The 12,999-nt window shown below is 44.3% G+C and overlaps 1 protein-coding gene across 3 annotated transcripts in view; it reads left to right on the top strand.

The window, feature by feature from the left end:
- PNPLA7 (patatin like phospholipase domain containing 7) overlaps window positions 1–12,999 on the top strand; it is a 412,399-nt gene that overhangs the window by 235,493 nt on the left and 163,907 nt on the right. For all 3 annotated transcript variants that reach the window (XM_068248745.1, XM_068248744.1, XM_068248743.1), the window contains one exon: window positions 11,579–11,728. In XM_068248745.1, the coding sequence (XP_068104846.1) occupies window positions 11,579–11,728 (150 nt within the window). The remainder of the gene's footprint in view (window positions 1–11,578; window positions 11,729–12,999) is intronic.

The following is a 12,999-nucleotide window of genomic DNA, read 5'->3' on the forward strand; positions in this document are numbered from 1 at the left end:
AGGAACACTATACTAATACTGGGTAGGGCCTCCCTTTATTAGGAACACTATACTAATACTGGGTAGGGCCTCCCTTTATTAGGAACACTATACTAATACTGGGTAGGGCCCCCCTTTATTAGGAACACTATACTAATACTGGGTAGGGTCTATCTTTATTAGGAACACTATACTAATACTGGGTAGGGCCTCCCTTTATTAGGAGCACTATACTAATACTGGGCAGGGCCTCCCTTTATTAGGAACACTATACTAATACTGGGCAGGGCCCCCTTTATTAGGAACACTACACTAATACTGGGTAGGGCCCCCCTTTATTAGGAACACTATACTAATACTGGGTAGGGCCTCCCTTTATTAGGAACACTATACTAATACTGGGTAGGGCCTCCCTTTATTAGGAACACTACACTAATACTGGGTAGGGCCCCCCTTTATTAGGAACACTATACTAATACTGGGTAGGGCCCCCCTTTATTAGGAACACTATACTAATACTGGGTAGGGCCCCCCTTTATTAGGAACACTATACTAATACTGGGTAGGGCCTCCCTTTATTAGGAACACTATACTAATACTGGGTAGGGCCCCCCTTTATTAGGAACACTATACTAATACTGGGTAGGGTCTATCTTTATTAGGAACACTATACTAATACTGGGTAGGGTCTCCCTTTATTAGGAACACTATACTAATACTGGGTAGGGTCTATCTTTATTAGGAACACTATACTAATACTGGGTAGGGCCCCCCTTTATTAGGAACACTATACTAATACTGGGTAGGGCCCCCCTTTATTAGGAACACTATACTAATACTGGGTAGGGCCTCCCTTTATTAGGAACACTATACTAATACTGGGTAGGGCCCCCCTTTATTAGGAACACTATACTAATACTGGGTAGGGTCTATCTTTATTAGGAACACTATACTAATACTGGGTAGGGCCTCCCTTTATTAGGAACACTATACTAATACTGGGTAGGGCCCCCCTTTATTAGGAACACTATACTAATACTGGGTAGGGTCTATCTTTATTAGGAACACTATACTAATACTGGGTAGGGCCTCCCTTTATTAGGAACACTATACTAATACTGGGTAGGGCCTCCCTTTATTAGGAACACTACACTAATACTGGGTAGGGCCCCCTTTATTAGGAACACTATACTAATACTGGGTAGGGCCCCCCTTTATTAGGAACACTATACTAATACTGGGTATAGTCTCCCTTTATTAGGAACACTATACTAATACTGGGTAGGGCCTCCCTTTATTAGGAACACTATACTAATACTGGGTAGGGCCTCCCTTTATTAGGAACACTATACTAATACTGGGTAGGGCCTCCCTTTATTAGGAACACTATACTAATACTGGGCAGGGCCTCCCTTTATTAGGAGCACTATACTAATACTGGGTGGGGCCTCCCTTTATTAGGAACACTATACTAATACTGGGTAGGGCCTCGCTTTATTAGGAACACTACACTAATACTGGGCAGGGTCTCCATTTATTAGGACCACTATACTAATACTGGGCAGGGCCCCCTTTATTAGGAACACTATACTAATACTGGGCAGGGCCCCCTTTATTAGGAACACTATACTAATACTGGGCAGGGCCCCCTTTATTAGGAACACTACACTAATACTGGGTAGGGCCCCCCTTTATTAGGAACACTATACTAATACTGGGTAGGGCCTCCCTTTATTAGGAACACTATACTAATACTGGGCAGGGCCTCCCTTTATTAGGAACACTATACTAATACTGGGCAGGGCCCCCTTTATTAGGACCACTATACTAATACTGGGCAGGGCCCCCTTTATTAGGAACACTATACTAATACTGGGCAGGGCCCCCTTTATTAGGAACACTACACTAATACTGGGTAGGGCCCCCCTTTATTAGGAACACTATACTAATACTGGGTAGGGCCTCCCTTTATTAGGAACACTATACTAATACTGGGTAGAGCCTCCCTTTATTAGGAACACTATACTAATACTGGGCAGGGCCTCCCTTTATTAGGAACACTATACTAATACTGGGCAGGGCCTCCCTTTATTAGGAACACTATACTAATACTGGGTAGAGCCTCCCTTTATTAGGAACACTATACGAATACACAACTTTGTAGATTGTACGATGGTCACGTGACTTCATTCTGCTCTTATGTTTAGTTATGGTATATTGAACCTCCTTGGCTTGTTAATTAAGGCACATCTGAGTCCTGTGCTGCTGTAATGATCTGATAGTCGCCACTCTGCTTTTGTATCACTATCTGTTGCTTCTTCTTTATCTTCTTTCCCGATTGCTTCAAACCGCGCTGGCTTTCAGGCGGCTTCCCACGGCGGGCAGCTTTTTGTTCCGTAGGAGAAGAGAATGTGCCCGGGCTGAATATCGCTTTCTCCTCTCATCCCCCCTCCGTGCTCCGCTGCCGAAAGTGTAAAGGTATCTCGGTGAAAGAATTCCCAGCGGGTGCGGAGCAGCAGCAGAGAAGTAGAAAGCTCGCATCCCGCCGGCTGAGGCCGAGCCCCCAGCTGTCGCCAAGGCTTTTCAGAACGCAGGACGTGCTGCTTCCAACAATAAACACGTTACATAAGCAGGGGAACATGGGAAAGGGTTTAGTGCTCGATATCCAACCGTTTCACGATTCCCGATTCCTCCCTCAGATAAAGCGGCCCCCACCGCAGCTTCTACGTGGACCACCGCCATTCTAACATTTAAAGTGACTCTGATATTAAATTTAGGACCTTATCCGGGGCAACTGAAGAGGTAACAGAAGATGTTATGGTGATACCTTTAACGCGGACCTGAACCCAGAACTTCCTCTCTGCTCTAAAAGATACGCACAGCATAATAACCTTTACAGAAAAACAAATTGTGCAATAAATCTGCAGTGTGTCTACTTCCTGCTTTCATGGAAGCAAACAAAGGGTTAACTTCCTGTGTTTATCAATTAGCTGCTCTGCCTAGGCAGCCAGCTGACACAGCTGAGAGATCAAATTACAACTTGTGATTAGTCACAGATCAGGGGGAATTAGGCTAAACTCTCTAGAAACATACCAGGTGCATTTCTCTGTTTTCCATTTTCAGGACCACTTTAATGGCTACCTGTACAAGATTTCCATGCAAGCTTTTAAAACTTTAAGTGTCTTCTTCAGGCCTAATACAGAACTGGATTAGAACCGCGTGAAGCTGTTTCTTACATGCACTTTCTTATACAGTGTGTTGCAAAAGTATTTGGCCCCCTTGAAGTTTTCCACATTTTGTCACATTACTGCCACAAACATGAATCAATTTTATTGGAATTCCACATGAAAGACCAATACAAAGTGGTGTACACGTGAGAAGTGGATCGAAAATCATACATCATTCCAAACACTAATGTCAGTACAAATACAGCTGCTCTGTGACGGCCTCAGAGGTTGTCTAAGAGAATATTGGGAGCAACAACACCATGAAGTCCAAAGAACACACAAGACAGGTCAGGGATCATGTTATTGAGAAATTTAAAGCAGGCCTAGGCTACAAAAAGATTTCCAAAGCCTTGAACATCCCAAGGAGCAGTGTTCAAGCGATCATTCAGAAATGGAAGGAGTATGGCACAACTGTAAACCCACCAAGACAAGGCCATCCACCTAAACTCACAGGCCGAACAAGGAGAGCACTGATCAGAAATGCAGTCAAGAGGCCCATGGTGACTCTGGACGAGCTGCAGAGATCTACAGCTCAGGTGGGAGACTCTGTCCATAGGACAACTATTAGTCATGCACTGTACAAAGTTGGCCTTTATGGAAGAGTGGCAAGAAGAAAGCCATTGTTAACAGAAAATCATAAGAAGTCCAGTTTGCAGTTTGCCACAAGCCATGTGTCAGCAACCATGTGGAAGAAGGTGCTCTGGTCAGATGAGACCAAAATGGAACTTTTTGGCCAAAATGCAAAACGTTATGTGTGGCGGAAAACTAACACTGCACATCACTCTGAACACACCATCCCCACTGTCAAATATGGTGGTGGCAGCATCATGCTTGGGGGGTGCATCGCTTCAGCAGGGACAGGGAAGCTGGTCAGAGTTGATGGGAAGATGGATGGAGCCAAATACAGGGCAATCTTGGAAGAAAACCTCTTGGAGACTGCAAAAGACTTGAGACTGGGGCGGAGGTTCACCTTCCAGCAGGCCAACGACCCTAAACATAAAGCCAGGGTAACAATGGAATGGTTTAAAACAAAACATATCTATGTATTAGAATGGCCCAGTCAAAGTCCAGATCTAAATCCAATCGAGAATCTGTGGCAAGATCTGAAAACTGCTGTTCACAAACGCTGTCCATCTAATCTGACTGAGCTGGAGCTGTTTTGCAAAGAAGAATGGGCATGGATTTCAGTCTCTAGATGTGCAAAGCTGATAGAGACATACCATAAAAGACTGGCAGCTGTAATTGCAGCAAAAGGTGGTTCTACAAAGTATTGACTCAGAGGGCCGAATAATTACGCACACACCCAGTTGCAGTTATTTTTTTGTAAAAAATGTTTGGAATGATGTATGATTTTCGATCCACTTCTCACATGTACAACACTTTGTATTGGTCTTTCACGTGGAATTCCAATAAAATTGATGCATGTTTGTGGCAGTAATGTGACAAAATGTGGAAAACTTCAAGGGGGCCGAATACTTTTGCAACCCACTGTATATGGGGAATAAGACAGAAACGTTTCCATACCCTGGTGATTTGGCCTGATAACATGCTCACAACTTGACATAGACTGGTTTACATGGCTATTAAAGGTAACCATGTCCACCTGTGATCTGTTTGTATGTTATAAGTGGGTGTGTATAAAAGGTCAATGAGTCTGTTCTGACAAGGAATTCACAATGCCTATCAGCAGTGTTCAAACTCTAATTAAGAAGTTAAGAAAATAATGGGATCTGCTGAAACCAAACCACGGTCAGGTAGACCAACTTAAATTTCAGTTACGACTGCCCCCCCCCCCCCCCCCCCCCAAAAAAAAAAAATTGGAGATGCAAGGAATAACCCACAAATAACTTAGGGCGAAATACAAAACTCTCTGAAAAAATGTGGTGAGGCAGTTTCAAGATGCACTATAAAGAGGCACTTGAAGAAAGATGGGCTGCATGGTCAAGTTGCCAGAAGAAAGTCATTACTACACCACAAAGTATCCTGCTTACAATGTGCCAAACGGCACAGAGACAAGCCTCAAACCTTCTGGCACAGTCTTTTGGAGTGATGAGGCTAAAATTGAATTTTTTTGGCCACAACCATAAACGCTACATCTATAAGGAGTAAACAAGGCTTGTGATGCAAGGTACACCATTCCTACTGTGAAGCATGGTGGTGGATCACTGATGTTTTGGGGATGTGTGAGCTACAAAGGCTCAGGAAATTTTAGCAGAATTAATTGCAATATGAAAGCAGTAAGCTATCAAAAAATACTGGAAGAAAATTTGCACTTATCAGCCAGGAAGCCGAGAATGGAACGCACTTAGACATTCCAACATGACTGTGATCCAAAACACAAGGCCAAGTCGACCTGTCCTTGGCTTCAGCAACATAAAGGGAATGATCTGGATTGGCCATCTTAGTCTCGTGACCTCATTATCATTGAGCCACTCTGGGGAAAACTCAAATGTGCAGTTAGTGCAGGACAGCCCAAGAATGTACGGGACTGGCGGCTTTTTGCCAGGAAGAACGAGCCTTATCCACAACTACTACGAGACTTCAAGCTGTCATTGATGTTAAAGTGAACAATTCAAAGTATTAACCTGGCACACATTTAGACCATAAGACGCACTGGCTTTTATCCCCACTTTTGGGGGGGAAAAGGTGCATCTTATGGTGTTAAAAATATGGTGCAATCATAGTTTTCAAACACTTAGGGGCCTAATGGCATTGTGTGATAAAACGCGGAAAAGCCGCCGCGTGTACTGGTGGCAAGGCGGCTGATTCCGCGTCCAGCGCGGCGGTTTGCACGCAGCAGCGTGCGTCTGGTGTGGCTGGGCCTGTTAGTTCACGCAGGCTGAGTAATACGCGCGCGCTGAGAGGCAGAACCTTTATGACAAACAGGGAGGGATCAGCTGACCAGGTTGGTCAGCTGACCTCAAAGCAAGTGGCTATTGGTTGATCGCTGATGGGTGGCGACGGAGAGCGCCGCGCTATATATAGTCACTGCTGGTCAGTCTCAAGTTGTCTGCCGTTGCGAACACTACGTGGAAGCACTCAGACCTTAGTCAGATCCTACAGTGTGTTAGAACCAGGAGGACCTGGGAATTCACACTGAGCCCGATTACTTCTGTGTATTATTGTGTTATACTTCAGACTAGTTCCAGGGTGTTGAGACTATGGACCTCACACCCAAGATTAGGGACTCTGTGTTATCATTCTGTCATACTTTAGACTAGTTCCAGGGTGTTGAGACTACGGACCTCACACCCAAGATTAGGGACTCTGTGTTATCATTCTGTTATACTTCAGACTAGTTCCAGGGTGTCGAGAACACGGACCTCACACCCAAGATTAGGGACTCTGTGTTATCATTCTGTTATACTCCAGACTAGTTCCAGGGTGTCGAGACCACGGACCTCACACCCAAGTCTAGGAATACTCTGTACCATCATATTATACTCCAGACTAGTTCCAGGGTGTCGAGACCACGGACCTCACACCCAAGTCTAGGAATACTCTGTACCATCATATTATACTCCAGACTAGTTCCAGGGTGTAGAGACCACGGACCTCACACCCAAGACTAGGCATTGTTGATATCTGTTATGACCTATTGCATTCCTGACTATCCCTCTGCTTTCTGATTCGGTACCTACGCATATCTGATTATCTGTTGCCAAACCCTGCCTGCCTTTGGATACCGAATCAGCCTTCTGTCTCTGTACCTTGTCTGTCTGTGTGTTGCCGACCTGGCTTGCCCGACCTAGAGCGCTATCTCTCTCCTTAGAGATAGTCTCCAGACCTGCTAGTGACATCCACCTTTCAGGTGTCACTTACTCACAGGTTCTTCCTACCTTCAGCCTGGGACTTCACCCCTTTGGAGGCCTCAGGCTGTTGGACGGTTTTTGTACTTCCCAAAAGGCGGTATCGCCCATACTGCCAGAGACCACCTGCTCCTCGGGTGGTCTTACTCAAAGTCATTACTGTTGCACCAAACACTCACATTATAAAGGTGTCCAGAGGTTAGTTATACTTAGATTATCAGTGATTCTGCAGATCATCAATAATCAAGTATAATCTGTATTCTTGGTGATACTGCAGATCACCAATAATCAGATTCTCTCCGTGTGCTGACACCAATCGTTACACATTGCCCACAGTATTACTATGATTGCTGTTGGTTTCAGGCTGGTTTCACACCAGAAACCAGCGTTAGCGGTGCGTCGCGCCGCCAAAAACAGGCCTTCAGGGAACACCACGCTGTTTGAGGTGTTCCCTGTCTGGCCACCGGCCAAGCAGAAAGTGATGTATGCTTGCTGTCAGTTCCTGCTTTGGATATGCGGAAGTGCACGGAAGCGTATTGATAAACTACACTTGTGCGCCGCAACATCGCGTCAGTGATTTTTTTTTTTACAAATCCACGCGTCGCCATAGACTAACATGACTTCTGGGCTGACGCAGATTCCCGCAACTCGACACAGAGGCCTCGCGGTAACATAGATCTTGACCCACTTCGATGCAGCGAAAAAAGCGTTACAGTATGAAAGTCTCCATAGATTATTGCATACCGGTGGGGTAAAAATACTGCATCACCACGGTGTGAAAGGGCCTCGAGGAAACCCAAGGTGGAATTAAACTGACGAGTTAAGCAATTGCATCTATCCTACTACTCCTAAAAATTACCCTTTTTTTTTTTTTTTTTTAGAATCCCGCAGTTTTAGTTACATAGTAAGTTTGGTTGAAAAAAGACATTTCGTCCATCAAGTCCAACCAAAAAAAAAATGTGTTGTCTCATATGATCATATGATACAGTCTTACATTGTACCAGAAGCTAAAATATATAAACTACTGATCTTTTTTTTAGTCTAGCCTGCCATCAGAGGTTGTTCTCTGCTAGGAAAGAGGTTTATGTCTGTAATTCCTTATCCGACTAGGTCCCGACTGGAGAGATATGGCCTCTTGCTTACTTGGGCAGAAAAAGAAGACCAGGAGCACAGCGTAATTGTTTGTATGCTTGGCACTGTACATACACGTCTACCTTATGGGGATGATTCACAAAAGGTCGGTAACATTGCACACTGCGCAACAATGTTACTGGCCTGTACTGAAAATAGTAACGCTTGTTACTTCCGATAGCGTGACAAGGGATACCATAGCAACAAGCGTGCGTACGGTACGGACGCTACTTCCTAACGTGCGGTACACTGTTTGTATTGCTACGGTAACGCTTGTCGCACTATCGGCGCAATGAGCATTACAATTTTCAGTACAGGCGGATGTGTGGCTGGACGGCGTCCTATGATTTATGTGCTGTCTTTCATTGTGGATCCCTGTGATAAGGGCCCAGATGTGAGTGATCCTTTTTAAAACTTTTTATGTTGTTTTTATTTAGCTTTATTAAAATCGCTATAGATACGCTTAGATGTGTATTTGTTTCTTTACATGCCCTAATGTAGTGAAACAATGCACATAAAGATTTGAATTATTCGGTATATCTGGAGAGGAGGCCGGCTGTGAAGATACCTCCTGCTGACCTCATAAGGCTATATTGCAGTCCCTGTAGTTAAAGCGGAATATAACCCTGCATTTCAACTTTGCTCTAAAACATTATTTACAGTATATTATATGCAACCAGCATTTTTTTTTTTACTAGACCAGCATTGGAAGGGTTACACAGGGCTTTAAAGTCCCTTGAGATTTCTGTAGACGCATCCGAACCTGCAATTAGATACATTTTGTTTACATACATGTATCTAATTCTTGAATGTGACTCATCTCTCTCACTGAAAAGGAGCTTGGAGGACTGCCAAAGAGTGTGTAACTGTTTATCAATAAATACATCTAACTAAATACAATGTAACAATCTGACTTCTGCAGTTCTCTCCACGGAACTTGAAACGTCTGTGTTTAACCCTTCCAATGCTGGTCTAGTAAAAAAAAAATGCTGGTTGCATATAATATGCTGTAAATAATGTTTTAGAGCAAAGTTGAAATGCAGGGTTATATTCCGCTTTAAGGTCTGTAAGTATCTGGTAAACTCACACCTTAGGCTAGGAAATTCTGTATCATTTGTGTTAATATCTAGACCAGTTTCCAAGGTGTTGATAACCAAGGAACTCACACCTTAGTCTAGGAATTGTTGATTATTTGTTATGACCTTCTGCTTTCCTGACCATTCCTCTGATCTTTGATTTTGTACCTTTGTCATTCTGATACTCTGTTGCTGAACTCGGCTAGTCTCAAGATTCTGCATCTGTCTCCTGTTTCTGTACTTTCTGTCCGTGTGTTAACGACCTGGCTTGCCCGACCTCGAGAACTATCTCTCCTGTTGAGAGATAGTTCACAGATCTGTCAGTGACGCTCCCTCATTGGTGTCACTCACGTTCTGTCCTTCCCACTCTCGGCCTGACTCCTCCCTGCGGAGAGTTCAGTCCAACGGAAGGAACTTTCTGCAGAGAAATCCTCCTTATTGCTCTAGCACCTGCTATCCAGGTGCGGTCCTCAAAGTATTACTGTTGCACCAAAACACTCTCATCACTCAGGTGTCCAGAGGTTAGAGATATATCTGATTATCGGTGATACTGCAGATCATCAATAATCGGGTATATATCTACATTCTCGGTGATACTGCAGATCACCGGTAATCAGATCCTCTCTGTGTTACACCGATGGTTACAACAGGCAACGCATTTCAGGGGTCTAAGCCCGCTTCCTCAGGCAAATAATCATGTCAGTTGCAAATAGCCGATCAGCAAAGGGAGGCTGTTTTTAATCCAATTTTATGCACACTGGGGCGCCTCTTTACCCAAATTGTGCTCTCTCCATACACTTCACAGCGAGTCCTAGGGAAAGCTGCCTTGCATGAATCAGCTGTTACTGAGATGAGAGTGGTGAGTGCCAGCTGGAGCGTACGCATGCACATATTCCCATCCCCTTGTGTAAGAAAAATGTCATTGCAGGAAACCAGTTGTAGGGATGTACTGGGAGCAATAAATTGTACTTCTTGCTTTGTACAGTTGATGAACCTGTGAGACAGAGGAGTATGTCGGGTATCTTTAGCACTATTAGTCATTATATTGTTGCCATGGTTTCCAGCAAATTTCTTAAAACACATAGAACAGTCGCACTTTGAAGTTCAAAGAGAATATTTAATGTCAATTAGTTACGAAAGGACAAGTAGACGTGTGTCTGTGTTACATGGCGTTCTATACTAATCAAATACAGAACAGCTGTGATTGATTGGCCCATTTCTAAGCTGCAGCAGTTTCACACAGTGTTAGACCAAGCACTCCGAAGAAGATAGGAGTGTGCTAAAGCTGATATGACCCTGATGCCCAAGGGTCACCGATTCAAGAAACCAAGATCAGCACCACCACTCTTGAAGAAATAGCTCTTTATTCAGACACGTAATTAAAATCACATGCCAAAAAAATGGGCTTAGACGCAGCTACAGCCCGCTGTTTCGAATGCTTCTTTGTCAAGCTGCAAGCTTATCAACTTGACAAAGAAGCATTTGAAACAGCGGGCTGTAGCTGCGTCTAAGCCCATTTTTTGGTATGTGATTTTAATTACGTGTCTGAATAAAGAGCTAATTCTTCAAGAGTGGTGGTGCTGATCTTGGTTTCTTAAACTGCAGAAGTTTGCAAAAATTTGCTTTAACTTGGAATACTTACCTATCCAAAAGAGAATGAACCCTTTAAAGCAGCAGGGACAGCCATACTATCCTGGGAAAACAAACAAACACATATATAAGTAGATAAATATTTGTTCTACTTACATAACATATGGTTTGTACTGTCCACGGTTTGATTTCAGTGGATTGTATATAGTATATAAAGAGAAAACAATTCTAGGCATTTTCCATCTTTACTGCCTCTGACTGAAGCCAATCCTGATGTAATGTCCTCCCTTAATCTTTTTTCCTCTCCTAGAAACTGTACTGTCATATCTAGCTTGCTTTATCAACGCACGTGAGCACAGCATAGATCATAATTCAGCAGCTACTACAGAAATAGGCTTCTCAGCCTCCTGTCACACTGTACTGCCATCAGCCAATCAGTGAGGAGCAGGAATGTGTGAGGAGAGATGACAAGCTTCCCTCTCCTCGGCAAATGTACCAAATAGAGCCAGGTTGACTGAGATAAGATTTATTACAGCAGAAACATTTGATTATATTGGAATGCTTGCAATGCATGGTCAGTTGTAAACTGCATAATAAACACAGAGCAGTGGGTAAATGGAATTTGATTTTATGGTTGACAATCCAGCTTTAAAGAAGTGACTTTCTCAGTGCACTGTGTTCATATGTAAAGTGATTATGCATCTTTTCATACAATGTGCTCCTGATATTGAGTCGTCAATACTAACCAGATCTCTCTTATCCGCAGGACATGGTCTGGGACTTCATACTACCAGCAGCAAGTGGGATTCTGGTAATCCAGCCAGCAACCTTTCCACGGTCGCCATCTTGCCGGTATCAGAAGAGGTACCTCTCACGGCCTTTACGCTGGAGCTGAAACATGCGCTCAGCGCAGTAGGTGAGCACGTTCTCCATCTCTATCCAGTGTGTGATAGGCAGAGAAATGGAGGCCACTCCAGGCTTACTGTTACTGGCAATAAAAAAAAAGGGAAACTAAATACTCATCCAAACATTCTAGTTTAAACTTTATTATACTTTACGTTTAAACTTTGCCACACCCTTACCTTACTCTCTGCCTCTGCTAAAGGTCCTAAGTCAAGACAAGATTGGCATCTTTATGTACTTTGTGAAGTCCCAAGTAACATTCAACAACAACGACAAATCATTTGTAAAGCGCTTTTCTTCCATAGGACCCAAAGCCCAAAATCTCATCTCAGATCAGTACATAGTGGTGTGTACAGGGGGAAATGTTTTGTGATCATAAATGCCACACTAAACGGGTGGCTTTTAAAGAGAACCCGAGGTGGGAATTACTTTTACTATTGGGGCACAGAGGCTGGTTGTGCGCACTAAGACCAGCCTCTGTTGCCCCATCGTGTGCCTCCATGTCCCCCCTGCTCGCCGCTATACCCCCCGCATTGCTGGCGACACGCAGCGTGTCGCCAGCTCAATGTTTACCTTGCGCTGTCAGTCAGCGCTGCTCCCCCGCCTCCTCCGCATCGGCGCACCCGCCCGTGTCCCTTCCCTCCCGCTGATAGGAGGGAAGTGACGCGGCGGGTGGCGCCGATGCGGAGGAGGCGGGGGAGCGGCGCTGACTGACAGCGCAAGGTAAACATTGAGCTGGCGACACAGCCAGCAATGCGGGGGGTATAGCGGCGAGCAGGGGGGACATGGAGGCACACGATGGGGCAACAGAGGCTGGTCTTAGTGCGCACAACCAGCCTCTGTGCCCCAATAGTAAAAGTAATTCCCACCTCGGGTTCTCTTTAAGTTTTGATTTAAAGAGTAACTGTCAGGCTGCAGAAGCTAATTTAAACCTCTATTCTCCTGTGTTAAACAGTTTAGAAGGAAGCTCAAAAGCCATTAGTGAAGATAAAAATCTCAGTTACCTTTGATGTGTGCTTATCAGCAAGTCTGTTATAGACCCATAAAGACCCAAGCCACATACTAAACTGCAAAGCATTCTGGGGCCCTCCCCGCGGCTGCTAATGAGACGTTACAGAAGCTTCTAATCAGTCCAGCGTGTAGCACTGATAAATCTCGGGGCAGAGTACTCTGCAGGAGTCAGCTATTGTTCCTAGCCACATGGCTCATTAATATTCACTGCACACTGTGTTGTTCAAGTAGGAGCTTATCTGTGATCAGGAAGCAGGCAGGACATGACGACAC

The sequence above is a fragment of the Hyperolius riggenbachi genome, chromosome 8 (genome assembly GCF_040937935.1).
Source record: "Hyperolius riggenbachi isolate aHypRig1 chromosome 8, aHypRig1.pri, whole genome shotgun sequence".
Lineage (NCBI taxonomy): Eukaryota > Metazoa > Chordata > Amphibia > Anura > Hyperoliidae > Hyperolius > Hyperolius riggenbachi.